At 46.4% G+C, this 13,019-nt stretch overlaps 1 protein-coding gene across 1 annotated transcript in view; it reads right to left on the reverse strand.

Moving 5' to 3' along the window:
- Nucleotides 1–209: 209 nt before the first annotated feature.
- LOC144164126 (phospholipid-transporting ATPase ABCA3-like) overlaps nucleotides 210–13,019 on the reverse strand; it is a 28,837-nt gene continuing 16,027 nt past the window's right edge. Inside the window, exons 5-6 of the mRNA XM_077694667.1 lie at nucleotides 11,983–12,196; nucleotides 210–492 (exon numbers count right to left, since the gene is read on the reverse strand). Coding sequence (XP_077550793.1) covers nucleotides 310–492; nucleotides 11,983–12,196 — 397 coding nt within the window. The 3' untranslated portion in view covers nucleotides 210–309. The remainder of the gene's footprint in view (nucleotides 493–11,982; nucleotides 12,197–13,019) is intronic.

Genomic DNA, 13,019 nt, shown 5'->3' on the forward strand with positions numbered 1-13,019 from the left:
CGCATTATACCTTTCCATATATATATGAGAGAAATCAACATTCCATGAAAACTAAATATGTACACTACTGTTTTCCAATGTCTCTTCGGCAAACACTGAGTAAACATTGACGCATCGAAACAGCCATCTAGTGAATGAATTTTATGTTCTTTTATGTAGTATTTCTAGTGTTATCAAACAGTGCTGCCACCTGTGAGCTTTACCGAAGTCCCGACATAGAAGCGTAGGATGCCCGCAAACTGGTCGAGCACGCTGGCGAACAAAGTTTGTGTCCGGAAAAACCACTTCGTTGCTAACATCCGTGGCGCTCTACACGACCTGCGCACTGTTCCCCGCTCCTGCCTGGGCTTTGGCGAAGCCGATGAAAATCTGCTCCAAGGTGTTGTCGCCAACCATGGCGTGCTCTAACGGGAAGTCCTTCTCCAGGGCGGCCACCTTTTCAAACAGCGTGCTCCACGGAATGCGCTCCTCAAGGTGGTAGCTGAAGACGTTCTGAAAGAAAACGACAAGTTTTTGTACGCGCGTTACAGGTGAAACGTGACCCGGTCAAGGCATTCTTCTACGGGAAGCCACTGGAGTGTAGAAAGCCGAAGGCAAAATGACACTTTTGGGTTATAAATATGAGGAGTTAAGGTGCTTTTAAACCAAGGCTTTTCTGCTCTGCAAGCCAACGATTCTTTTGTGGCGTGCGCGACTACAAACTCCCAACACGGCGGAGGCAGCAGCGGGGCGAGGGGGGCGAAGGGTTTCCCTCTCGGAGCAAACTAGAGGTGGCCCGGCAAATTTATTCAGCGTTCTCCGCGCAGAAGTGGCTGCACGCTGGCCGCGGTATCGGCGGTTCGGCTTTGTCGTCTGCTTTGCCGACGGTTGTTTTGCGCCTGTTTTTGTGCAGCTTCGCGTCCGTTTCGCGGTGCCTTTGCACGGCTTGATTAACTTGTTCGACAGCACCTTCAGCGTAATCCGCACCCGACGGAATTAAGTGGTCGTACGACAAACATACGTTAAGGATTGGTTTTTAAAGTGGGGGAAAAATGTACAAACCACATGCAGACATCCGCCCACTAGAGAAACACTAACGTTTGCGCACTTCTTCTCACGAATAAGACTCCGATTTATAAATTGGTGAATACAAATTTTGTTGTGCTTAAATAGGTATTACGAAAGGCGAAAGTAGCAACTGGTTCTGATAAATAGCGATTACAAAAGTTCTCTCAGCTGTTTCCCAATTTTCAAATATACTAATCTAGTTTAAACCGGTATAAATGGAATAAGTAAGCTCACATGGCGGCTGCTGTAGCCCCGAGCTAGCACATCAGGACGGCTAGGTTCCGCTGCCTCACCCTTCGAAAGACGTTCCTCTCCATTTTTGTTCTCCCGACTCATGGCTGGGCTACAGCGGAGGCGTCCACCGGTCTAGCCCGGCCGTGGCAAACACTGCTGCTTCATTTGGTGTGCCGCCTCCGCGAATTACAGGTAACAGGCTAGAAGAATCTCTGGTTTCACTCTTTGCAGAGCCAAGTGTGTGAATTCAATTGACCTCGCATGGGCAAGTGTTGTGAGTGTCGTTTAAATCTTTCATTTCCAAGCACCTCTACAGCGTGGATTGGTGCCACTTTTTTAGCAGCAGCTAACCTCGAGCTTTTCACTGCGCTCCACAACCAGCTAGGCCGAAAAACGCAGTCGAATGCTAGAAAAACATCAAAACATCACAGGCAGTAGTTTCAAAAGAACTAGGGCAGCCAAAGTGACAATTTTTATTAGAGGGCGCCGACTCCTCACAGGCGGTGAGGAGCGGCGTAGTGAAGGGCTCCGAATTAATTTTGACCACGTGGACATCTTTAACGTGCGTCGAAAATTCCTACACACGGGGGGTTTTGCTTTTCGTTTCTATGACAAAAGCAGCAGCCGTGCCTGTAAATCAAATCGACACATCCGTCGGACAGTGCAAACCCCACGGCGAGATCCTGGTCTGTTAGGTTGCATAGAGCTACAGCCACTGTCAAAAGTGGACCACCCCTGGGGGAGGTTTAGTGCTACCTTTATCACTAATTGTGTTTTATCAGCCACAGTTCACGCCAAGAAAAAGAGAGACGATCTATGTGATCCGCGATCTCATAGGCCGACACACGCAGTTGAATGTGGTACAAGGCACAAGATTTGCACAGTTTTTATAAAACATCACACTTAAGGAGAATCTGGGGGGGGAGGGGTTGATGCTGCCGAGGAATTGTGGGAAAGGGAACGTCTCAGCTGTATCCTGCAGTTGGAAGTCCGAGTACCATAGGTGACGACACGGGCACAAGCTAAACGATTCCTGCTTGCCGCGTGAGACTGTCGGGGTCTCCTGTTCCTTAATTTAAGCAAGCTTGGTTTACTTGAGGCGGCCGTCGCCAGCAGTGTCTACGGCTACCGTTTTTTGTTTAGTTCTCCAACATGCTTAAAATGGCCAGTAGGCTTTTCTTCTGCAACTTTCCCCGATTATTTGCGGCCGTATATTTAGCCAGTTTGGCCCGGCTTTGTGTTGCTTTCGCAACAACCATTCAATGTGAACTTTGAATAGAAATGACAACGTCCGAGCAGTCCTTACTATGAACGCACTGTCTACTTCTCCTTCTGTAGTCCAAGTTACCACATCGTATCGAGTATTAAGAATTTCCCAATCACATGTGCATCAAGGAGAGAGCCTTCAGAGAAAGAAACCATTTTCACCCCGTACACCATTTCTACCTGTTTTCAAAAACATCAATAATGCCTCTCCTTACGCTAAGAGACTATCGTATATGCCTAGAGTAGTAATAGGCTCCAGGTATATAAAATCATTTATAACAACTTTCTTTTCTCCCGAAGTATTTCACATATATCTGGTAGAATTACCCGTTCTGTAAAATCAGCATGCTGATTTCGGAAAACTTTTTAATCGCAGGGCACTTAATTGGTTCAGTAAGTCATATAATTTTTTTAAACACCAAACAAATATTCCCTGCCATTTCAACAGCCTTCAGCTCGGGTGTTAATTATATCTACACCCTTTTTCCCAAAATGGTGTAAAGCTACAAAAGAGGGTGCTGGAAACAAATAAAAGCTGTAAAGAAAAAGGGTGCAAGAAAAGATCGCCAACTGAAAAAAGGGTGCAAAAGGGTGCAAAAGGGTGCTGATTTTGTACATATTCTACACCCGTGTACATGGGTGGAGAGAACATTTTCTACAAGTGGAGTATGCTTTGCAGCTCCCGACGTTTCACACAATATAAATTGCATAATTTATTCCACGTGAAGCCGCTTCAGGCTTCAAGTTCAGGTTCAGGCTTAAGCAGAAAATGAACTGCGCCGAATGTAAAGGGTGCACCAGCGCAGATAAGGTAGAATACTGAAGCCGGCTTTGGAGCCTGTCAGAGTGTGACCACAGAACGCGCAAGCGTATGCGCACCCCTTTGTATACCATTTCAATGGTACAAGTCTTGTGAGGATTCTACGGTGCAAAAAATTTGATGCATCTGGCAATGGTGGTGCGATGCTGGAGAAACGGCATAGCTGGGGGTCGACCAAGCTTGTTTCCTTGTTGCACCCGCGGTCAGTGTGGGGGACACACTGGAACAGCCTTGTAAAATGTGCTTAAACTTGGTCTCACTTCTCATTTCTTATCGTAGCTTAGTAAGAACATCGCAAAGCATAGCAAACGCAGCAAAATTAAGCAACACCGGAATTAATTCGGTCGACCCCAACTCCAGTGTTCTTTTTTTGGAACTGAACGCCTATCTCACACCGTTTCAGCACCCTTTTTGCCACACAGTAGTTGAAACTTTTATTGTGCACATGATGGGGTTAAAAAGAAACAATAGCTCTTTTATATGTAGAGCATTTCTGCAACTCACGATGTCACCCGCGTTGTCCCGTCGTAGTCCGCACCGTCGTTGTCCGCACCCCTCCCCCTACATTATATAAAAGAAAATACTATCCGGCGCCTGGTTACGATCCCTCGACCCTGCGGGCGGAACGCAATGCATATGGTGCTCTACCCACTGCGCCACAAAGCCGACACAAAATGAGGCGCTACAAACGCGTTATATCGTTGACTCATTCAAATTACTGTTGACGAGCGCTCTCTCGTCAGCAGTTGCCACAAGTGCAACAACATTAACGTAACGCAAACTACTTAACGTCGTGCGCCCCCGGAAATGCTCTGCATTTGATCGTGCCCCTCGCGAGGGGGATGTTTCACGGCGTCGCCATGCGAAGTTTGCCACGCTTTAGTTTCAGTTCTTTCTTTGCTGGGGTGCCGACGAGCGGCGCCACCTCCTCGCACTTCGCCCCGGGAGGATCCGCGGCGGGGGTGAGAGATGGCGCTGGCGTCTCCGCGGCCGCGTCTGCGGCCTTTTTTAGATTTAAAGGTTTCAATTGAAATTTGCTCCCATAACTTGTGGGAATGCTCAATTATTCCAGCATTCCTCCAACGTGTTCCCGTTCTCGCGACGGGTGTCGCGGCGGGCAAGAGCGGCGTGAGGCGAGACACGGCTGCTTCGTTTTCCCGAGCGCCGCGTAGTCCGCGGAGGCGCGCTGCTGTCCGTCGAGGGAGCGGAGGAAGTGGGGCTGATTGTCGCCCTCTGTTTTCTGCCAAAAAACCTGAGGGGACGCTCTCTCGGGTTCGGACCACCGAAGGAGGCAGAAGTAGGCCACCCCCGATCCGTCGACCTGGATCCCTTTGTTCTTTGTTGGAGCGTCCCCAGCCCGGGTAAGCCTGACCGACCTTTTCTATTTTTTATGTTACAAGAATAAGACCTTGCCAGTGTGTTTTTGTACGTTTTAGTGATTCAATAAATGTGTTTGGGAGAGTCCGGATCTCGGTTTTCGCCCGAACCCGCCGTGGCCGAACCCGCCGCCGAACCCGCAGGTGGAAATCGCTATCTTTCTCGCGCGGGAGCCGCTAGGCGAAGCCCGCTTGCGAGGCTGAGCGAGTAACGCGACCCCATTAGCTGAACTTGGGGGATAAGGCGCACGGTATATGGAAAGGAGCGAACATTGCAGACAACACGCTTGTTGCTTTTGAACATTTCTTACGAGTGGACGATGGTATGAGGGTATGCCTTGTTCCTTACAGCTCAATTGTACATGCATGCATGACCTTATTCAAGGAACAGGAGAACACCCTTTCCACACCCTTTCAACACACAAGAAAAAAGGAAGTGTGTTGAAGATGATCAGTACCCTTTTTTTACTCGAAAAGGGCGCAGAGCTGGAAAAAGGGTGTTGAAATTCGGGAGAAAGACTGTAATGTGGTCCGAATACCTTTTTCCCACTTATGCAACAACCTTTTTTGGCGAAAAAGGGTGTAAAGAAGTTTAGTGTGTGTCTTGTACATGATTTTATTGCTGCTGTCTCGGTGACAACAATCAATCTTTAGCTGTTTACCACTCAGAGGTACTTTATTGCTGACGTGCGGTCTCTCGTGTTCGTGTTATTGCAATGTGAACTAGACGCAGCTGTTTTATACATAGTCTAAATTGCCTACACAGAACCGAGCGTTTGTTCTTAGCACTTGAATGCATAGTTCTTTATACCTACCCATTTTTTGTTGACAATGTACATACTGCATTTCCTTCGAACATTTGGTTCTACGTAGCACAACCCCTGATTACATTTACGATGTGTTTTCAATAGATCCATTACTAGCCAATGGGCTAAGGATCCAGAAACATACAACAACTGAATGCGAAACGATTAGCGTGCAACAACCGAGTGATCTACTGGTCGTCATCCTCGACCGTACTTTTCTTTGTGAGTGTGCTTCCACTTCTCTGCATTACAATTACTGAGAGCTGATTTGTTACCCCTATATTCAGGTTTAGTACGGCTGTTTTTTTATAGGTGGTGTTGTCTACTTACAGGAAAAACTGCTGCACGCAAGGACGGGACAATGAAGCAGAAAAAGAGAAGACGGGCGCCCAAAATGTCGTTCCGGTTTAACCTTCCCGTCTTCGAAATGTGCGGGTTTTCTTGCAAACGTTGGTTTGACTTCATGCAGCCCTTGCCCTTAGCCTTAGAACTTGTGTTGCTACGTCAACCTCAGTGAACATGAAGCTGAGCGTACCCGTTGTCGGCGTTAGAGCTGAAGGCTTATGCTAGAAAAAACTTCAATGCAGCACTTGCCCGCGTTACCAAGGCTGTGGGTGTAGCACAGTGCATACGCAGGCTAAATAGATACCTCTTGGATAGCGTCAGGTTTGGAAAATAACGTCAGACGAGCACACACCCACATTTGCCTCGTCAAGCAAAGAAGACATTCAGCGGCACATACTTTACTGGTCACCCAAAGCTACTTCTGTAATCAAACTGCCGAAATTACTCCTGCAGGCTTCAATACAAATACGGAAGTGCACCTTGAAATGGGCCCAACACATTTACCCGGTTCACTTTTACTCAGCTCGAGCCCACTACAGTGAGTTCTGTAGCGGCGTAGGCTAATCCAACCTAATTTACGCAAGTTTATTTTCACCCTAATTGCGAAACGTTTATCCTAATTGCAGCGTGGACCATTATCGGCCGTTTTAGATGCGACGCTGAGAGGAGCATGCAGGAGGCCCAGTCCTTCATGCGTCGTCGTTGTACGCGTCCACAGAGCTGCGTCTCTCCTCCGCTCACCCTCCCTCCTCTCTCCGATAGTGAATACTCTCGCCCAACATCTGCGGGCGCGTGGCGCAGCGCACTCTCACTCCGCCGGTGGGCGGCGCTGCGCACTGTGCGCATGTGCAGTACTCTTTCTTTCCGCGGTCTCCTCTCCGTCGGGTGCGCTGCGCTTATAAGCGCAGTGCCGCGCTCCGGCCGGTCTCTCAGTCGACGGTCGCTCGCGCTTGTGCTTGCGCCGCATCCCCTCGCGTGGAACCCAACTATGTGATTGAAACGCAATTGACGTTCACTACGCGTTTCACGCCATTCGACTAATCGACCCAACGGAAACACCCAACGGAACCCCCTTCAGTGTCGCATCACACCAGGGTTCCCGAGATGGGAGGTGGGCGTAATTTTTTCGTTTACACCAGACTTTCACTTTACTGAGTAAGCTAATGCTTTTGCATTAAGCGAACGATGCTACGCCCAGTTATGTATAATGAGCGGTCCGCGCCGAGGGCTCAATAAATCAACGATTTCTCTTTCTCTTCATTGTCATTAAACGGGTGTCTTCGCACAGCTGCATTGTTTGACAATAGATGGCGCAGGAGGTGCGACACTGTGAGGGAATCAAAAAGTGCACGACACGGAGCGAGATGGGCAATAAGAGAGTGGCCTTCTCGTCAGAGATCCTTCCCCTCGTCGACCCACCCCCCCTTTTAGGGGAAAAATTAGATTCCCTGATTCTCACTCGCGCTTGTTTTCAAAAGGCAAGACTTGTACATACCAGAACCGCATGCTGTCCTAAGATAAAAAAAAAACATCAGAGGGAGGAAACCTCTGCTTGGCGTAGCCTCTGCGTTTATGAGAGCCCTAGCGGCGCCCGCAAGCGTGACAGTTTCCACCTTTGCGCGCACACTATCGGTAGGGGTACCGCCGTACAATTCCCCGACACTGAGTGGGTGCCACCATGTGGCGCTACGGAATTTTTTTTCTCAGCCCTACTTCTCTCTCACGGTAAGCGCCGCCGATGATGCCGACTTTTTACCATAAGGAGACCTCAGTGTAACGCATTAACATTCCAACTTGTTTGTTTATTATTACTGGCTGGCTTTTGTGCAATGATTTCATCATTCGAGGCAATTAGGAACTTTTTGAACTGCTCAACAAACGGCCATTTTCTTTGTAGTTTGCATGCAAGCGCTGTTGCCTCTATTCGCTTTACAGAGAATATGCCATTTTATGCCACCAGTTACTGCGCAAGAAATGCAGCGCCCCAATACTGAACACACTTTCTGAGGCATACGAAACCTTCCAGCTTCGTTTAATTGGCAAAAAAAGTTGTTGGTAGTGCTTGATGCAATGGCGTCAGCACTAGGGTGTAATGCGCCGTAACATGCGTTGGCTCTTAATATGCGTTTTATAGATACGCTGTAGTTTACCAGTGCCTGGCGTACCATCGAGTCTTCCTTATCAGCTGGCAGAATAACTCTTACGCATTCCACGCTTAAAGCGACGCTTGAGTGTCTTCCAACTTTTTTAGCACACAGATCGCATTTTCCTATCGTTTTTGATGTCACATTGGCTACGTGCCTGTATTGTCATAGAACTGAAGCAGTTGGCAGAAAAAAAGTTGTTTTTCAACTCATGTGAACTCTCTGAGCACGCGAGGACAAACGGGTGCAAATTTAAACCTTGGTTTAGCACTTCTAGGGGAACTGCATGTGCAAAAACCATTTCTAATATATGTGATCGTATGCCGCAGCCTCCCGCTATCTCACTAAATGCATTGGTGGCATATGTTTTACAAAACCAGAATACAGGCTGCCATAATGCCCATACAAGGTCTTGATTGCGAAATAACGCCTGAAGTCTAGTCACTGATCGTAGCCTAAGCGAAGGCAACAAAGTGTGCCTTTCGTGGAAAGTTTTAGGGAGAGCAAGCTAACACTTCAAAGCATCTGTAGTATGGTGTGCAACATCTCTCTGTCTGTCTATCTGTCCGTCTGTCTGTCTTTATGTATGTATGTTTGTTTGTATGCATGTATCTACGCACGCACGTATGTACGTATATAGGTACGGAAGTATGTACGTATGTCTGTCCGTCTGTGTGTCTGTATGTATGTATGTATGCATGTATGTATGTATGTATGTATGTATGTATGTATGTATGTATGTATGTATGTATGTATGTATGTATGTATGTATGTATTTAAGTATGTATGTATGCGTATATGTACACGCATGCATGTAGGGACGCATGTTAGTGTATTTATGTTTGTTTTTGTGTATGTAAGCACGTATGCAAGTACATGTGCATGTATGAGTGTATGTATGTATGGATGTATGTATTGCGGGCGGTTGGAGTGTACTGCTCTGGTAGTTATGCGTGTTACCGACATCATCATGCTTATCAATCTCTCTGTTACTTTTTTTCACCTAAACCCATCGCCACTATCTGTGAATAATCAGCATCCCTGGGGGTTCGTCCCTTCAGTGGCCTGTGCTTGGCGACCTGATAAGAGTGGTTCTCTCACATCCCGGAACTTCATCTCTCAATATGCATGTGTGTATGTAAATATGTATGTATGTATGTATGTATGTATGTATGTATGTATGTATGTATGTATGTATGTATGTATGTATGTATGTAGCGAATCAGAATATGAAATGAGGGGCTCGTTGAAAATAAGACAGAAATAAGAATTGGCAGTCAACAAGACCTCGGAAAGAAATGGGGAGGATGTAGTAGCTCAAGATAAAGGATTTGGAAAATAAGAAAGTGGAGAAGAAATCCGAGTGGCGCTGGAGAATCCGAGTGGCGCTGGCTACCACCCCCAAGCGCAGCAAACAAAAACACCTGAACATAAATACCCCAGAAAGTGGGGGCTAAAGTAGCCGCGCCGGTAGAGTAGTGGTTATCGCACCAGACCGGTATCCTGGAGGCCGTGGGCTCGGATCCCACCGGGCGGGCATTTTTTCTCCACTTTCTTATTTTCCAAATTCTTTACCTTGAGCTACTACATCCTCCCCTTTGCTTTCCGAGGTTTTCTTGACTGCCAATTCTTATTTCTGTATGTATGTATGTATGGAGGTATGTATCCATGCATGCATGTATGTAGGTAGGTAGAAAAGCCCATTCGTATGTGTGATGTGTCTAAGTTCTTTATTTCCAGTAGTTCCATATATTCAAGGATTTGAGACACATTAGACAGTTTCAGCATATCTTTACCTTGTTTGCATTACCGTTTACCGTGTTACCGGAACACGTAGTTTCAGTTTACCGCTTACAACGGTACAACACAGCTTAGCACACATTTTCCGTGTGCATATTCTCGCTTGACATCCGGCGTGGTGCACACAGCGACACCTCATGCATAGGTATATAAACAAATCGCGCATAATTTTGTTGCTCACAGCTATTTCCTTTCGTGTAAGGCAGCTTCAACATTTCGCTTTTCGGGTCAAACATTCAAAACATTATTAGTTTTGAGAATACAGGTGCCATCACCTGTAGAGCTTTAAAATAGAAAACGATGTAGGTGGCGCCATGCACAGAATAAAGTTGGAATAAAGGTAAACTATAATTACACGTGCTCTAAATATTTATGCAAGAAATGGGCAACGTATGAACGCCCGTAGGGGCCTTTATGACGATTGAATAAAAACTAATTATTCAAACACCGACACTACTTTGGCCTGCACAATTTTGGAGGCGAAAAAGTGTTGTTTGAACTCAGAAACATATCTGAAATATTTAAGGCGGGCGCGAATTACCACGAGTAGGGGCAGCCATTTTGCTCGCCTGAGAAAAAAAAATAGTTGTTTGTTCACCATGGATCACATCCATGTAGTCAATCAAGAGGTATAAAAATCAGCATTACACAGTAATCCCCTTTACATTACATTTATAGACTATGAGAAAGTGTTTGATTCCGTAGTCACCGTAGCAGTGCTAGAAGCTCGAAAAGACGAGGCAATAGAGAAGACCTACATACTGCTTGTAGAAGACATATATAAGGAATGCACGGGAAAGATTATCCTCCACAAGAAAAGCGATAAATTTGAGATCCGGAAGGGCGTAATTCAAAGAGACACCATCTCGCCTAAACTATTCGCAGCAAGTTTGAGGGGGTATGTAAAAAGCTTGACTGGGAAACAAAGGGTTAAGAATAAACGGGGAATACGTGAGCCATTTGAGGTTTGCGGACGACATAGTATTTCTGCCAGAGTCAGGGCACCTGCAAACCCAGCTTGAGGAACTACAATCAGAAACCACGGCCGTGATGCTAAAAATAAACATAAATAAATCCTAAGTAATGTGGGAGAAGCATGCCAAGAACGTGCTCTTAATCTGAGAAAAGAAAATGCTAGGAGAAGTAAATGACAACAACAACCTTGGACTGATGGCTATTGCTATTGGACTGATGGCTTGGAGCACTCGCGAAGCACTCCCAAATAATAAAAAGTAGCCAACTCTGTCAGTCAAAACAAAAATCTATACCCACTGTATACTGCCGTTTATGATATGCGGAGCTGAAACTTGGCTCCTAGCTAAGCAACTAAAAAGCAAACTTAGGTCAGTGTAATGGGCTATAAAACAAATAATGTTTGGAGTACCACTCGGACAGGAGACGAACTACCTGGATCAGAGAACAACCTAGAGTAGAAGATGATAGAGTTCGAATAAAGAAAAGAAAATTTACTAGTGCTGGCTATGTAGTGGGATGACCGGACAACCGGTGGACAATTAGGGACACAGAGGGGTATCACGAGACGGGTCAAGGTAGAGGCCATAAATCTGATGGAGACATGAAATGAGGGTATTCAGCGGTGAACTGTGCGCTCCGGCAGCGCAAGACAGGAACAGTTGCAGGTCAGCGGAACAGTTCTTCGTCTGGTAATGGACCTAAGTAGGGTGCTGCTGCTGCTACTGATTATATTAATTATCTACTCTGAGCATATTATAACGAGAAATTTGATAAACATCAAATAGGATTACCTTCATTGGCTGTAGCAAGCGTCTTGTGTCGAAAGCACTGCATTTACTGTAATCAAGACGGCAGGGTGCACTTCGTCTGCTCGGGAAGAATGTTTGCGACGGTAAAGGTTGTGCCGGTAAGTTACAGTTCACGTTAACTCGTTGAGCATGCGCAGTCGACTACCGCGGACACGATAGACGGTAACTTAAATCAAGTGGCTGTATGAGCCTTCCCCGATATGAAGCTGCCTGAACAGAAAGGATACAGCTAAGCAATAATGATGCCAATAAAAAAAACTAGCAGCGATTTAAAATTAGGGCAGAATGCATGGGAAGACTGCTAAAATGATGGGCTTTGCAGAGCCATGCAGTTAAGCTTCGCTGATGGTGGCAGCTTACCTCGTGGGATTCTGTCAGTTTGATTTTTGGAAAGTGAATTGGCACGGCCTCCATGAATTTCTTGGCATCGACGCCTTCTTGGTGCTTGAGCATGAATTCCAGCCGGTAGCCCTTGCCAAACTTGTTGCGCAGGTGCTGCACGGTCCCAAGGCACATCATCTTGCCCCGTACCATGATGGTGAGCCGGTCGCAGGATATTTCGCACTCGTCCATGCTGCGAAGTGGCACGTTTCCTTGTTCTCCCAGCTTCCGTCATCAATTTATGCCCAAGGGGGAGTGCCGTTCTGGTTAACAAGTCGCAATGATTCGTTCGAAAAATCTGACTGGCGAGTTGGTAACAAGAGATAACAATGTTTTAAATAGGTTGTCTTAAGACTTCAGCGAAGTAGCATTTCCTGCGGAAGCTCCGCTTTGTTCTGTCCTCAGTACGTGTATACAAATAGCAGCAAGGAGACAGACGGAAGCGTCTTATGATGCGGAAGAAAGTGCGTGGCGCAAGGGTAAACGTCCCCATTATAGTCTTTAGCTACAGCCTGGGATGTTTCCAACTTGGTCCCACTGCCTCCTGCTTTTGCTGAAGATTTGCCGTTGTTGCTCAATATGATATCCAGCTATACCACATTGAGTGCCACTTTAATTTAGCGAAGAATATAAAGGAAATATTTTTTGGAAGGGGCACTTTATTAACGAATAAATTCGATTCAATTAGGGCAGCATGAACTGCTGCACCTTCATTGTTGTTGAGACAAAGGTTGCAGGGCAATTGCTCTGGCATTCAAGCACGTGTTATTAAAAAGGAATGCAAGACATCTAGACATATGACGGCATCCTGCATTTCACCGCTCTAGGGCGAAATGACCAAGCGTACTTAAAACGAAAATTGTCCAGTACACACACCTGAACGTGTTGGTAGATAGGCTACAGAACTCCACCTAGTAGAGGGGTAATTTCGGCATATTTTTAGCTAAGTAGAGCGTGTGAACGATATGCTTCTAGCCCAGGTCCTCAAAAGGTCACCCCATCCTGTAATGTGTGAA

The sequence above is a fragment of the Haemaphysalis longicornis genome, unplaced genomic scaffold, assembly GCF_048455015.1.
Source record: "Haemaphysalis longicornis isolate Haplotype H1 unplaced genomic scaffold, Haemaphysalis longicornis Haplotype H1 scaffold_13, whole genome shotgun sequence".
Lineage (NCBI taxonomy): Eukaryota > Metazoa > Arthropoda > Arachnida > Ixodida > Ixodidae > Haemaphysalis > Haemaphysalis longicornis.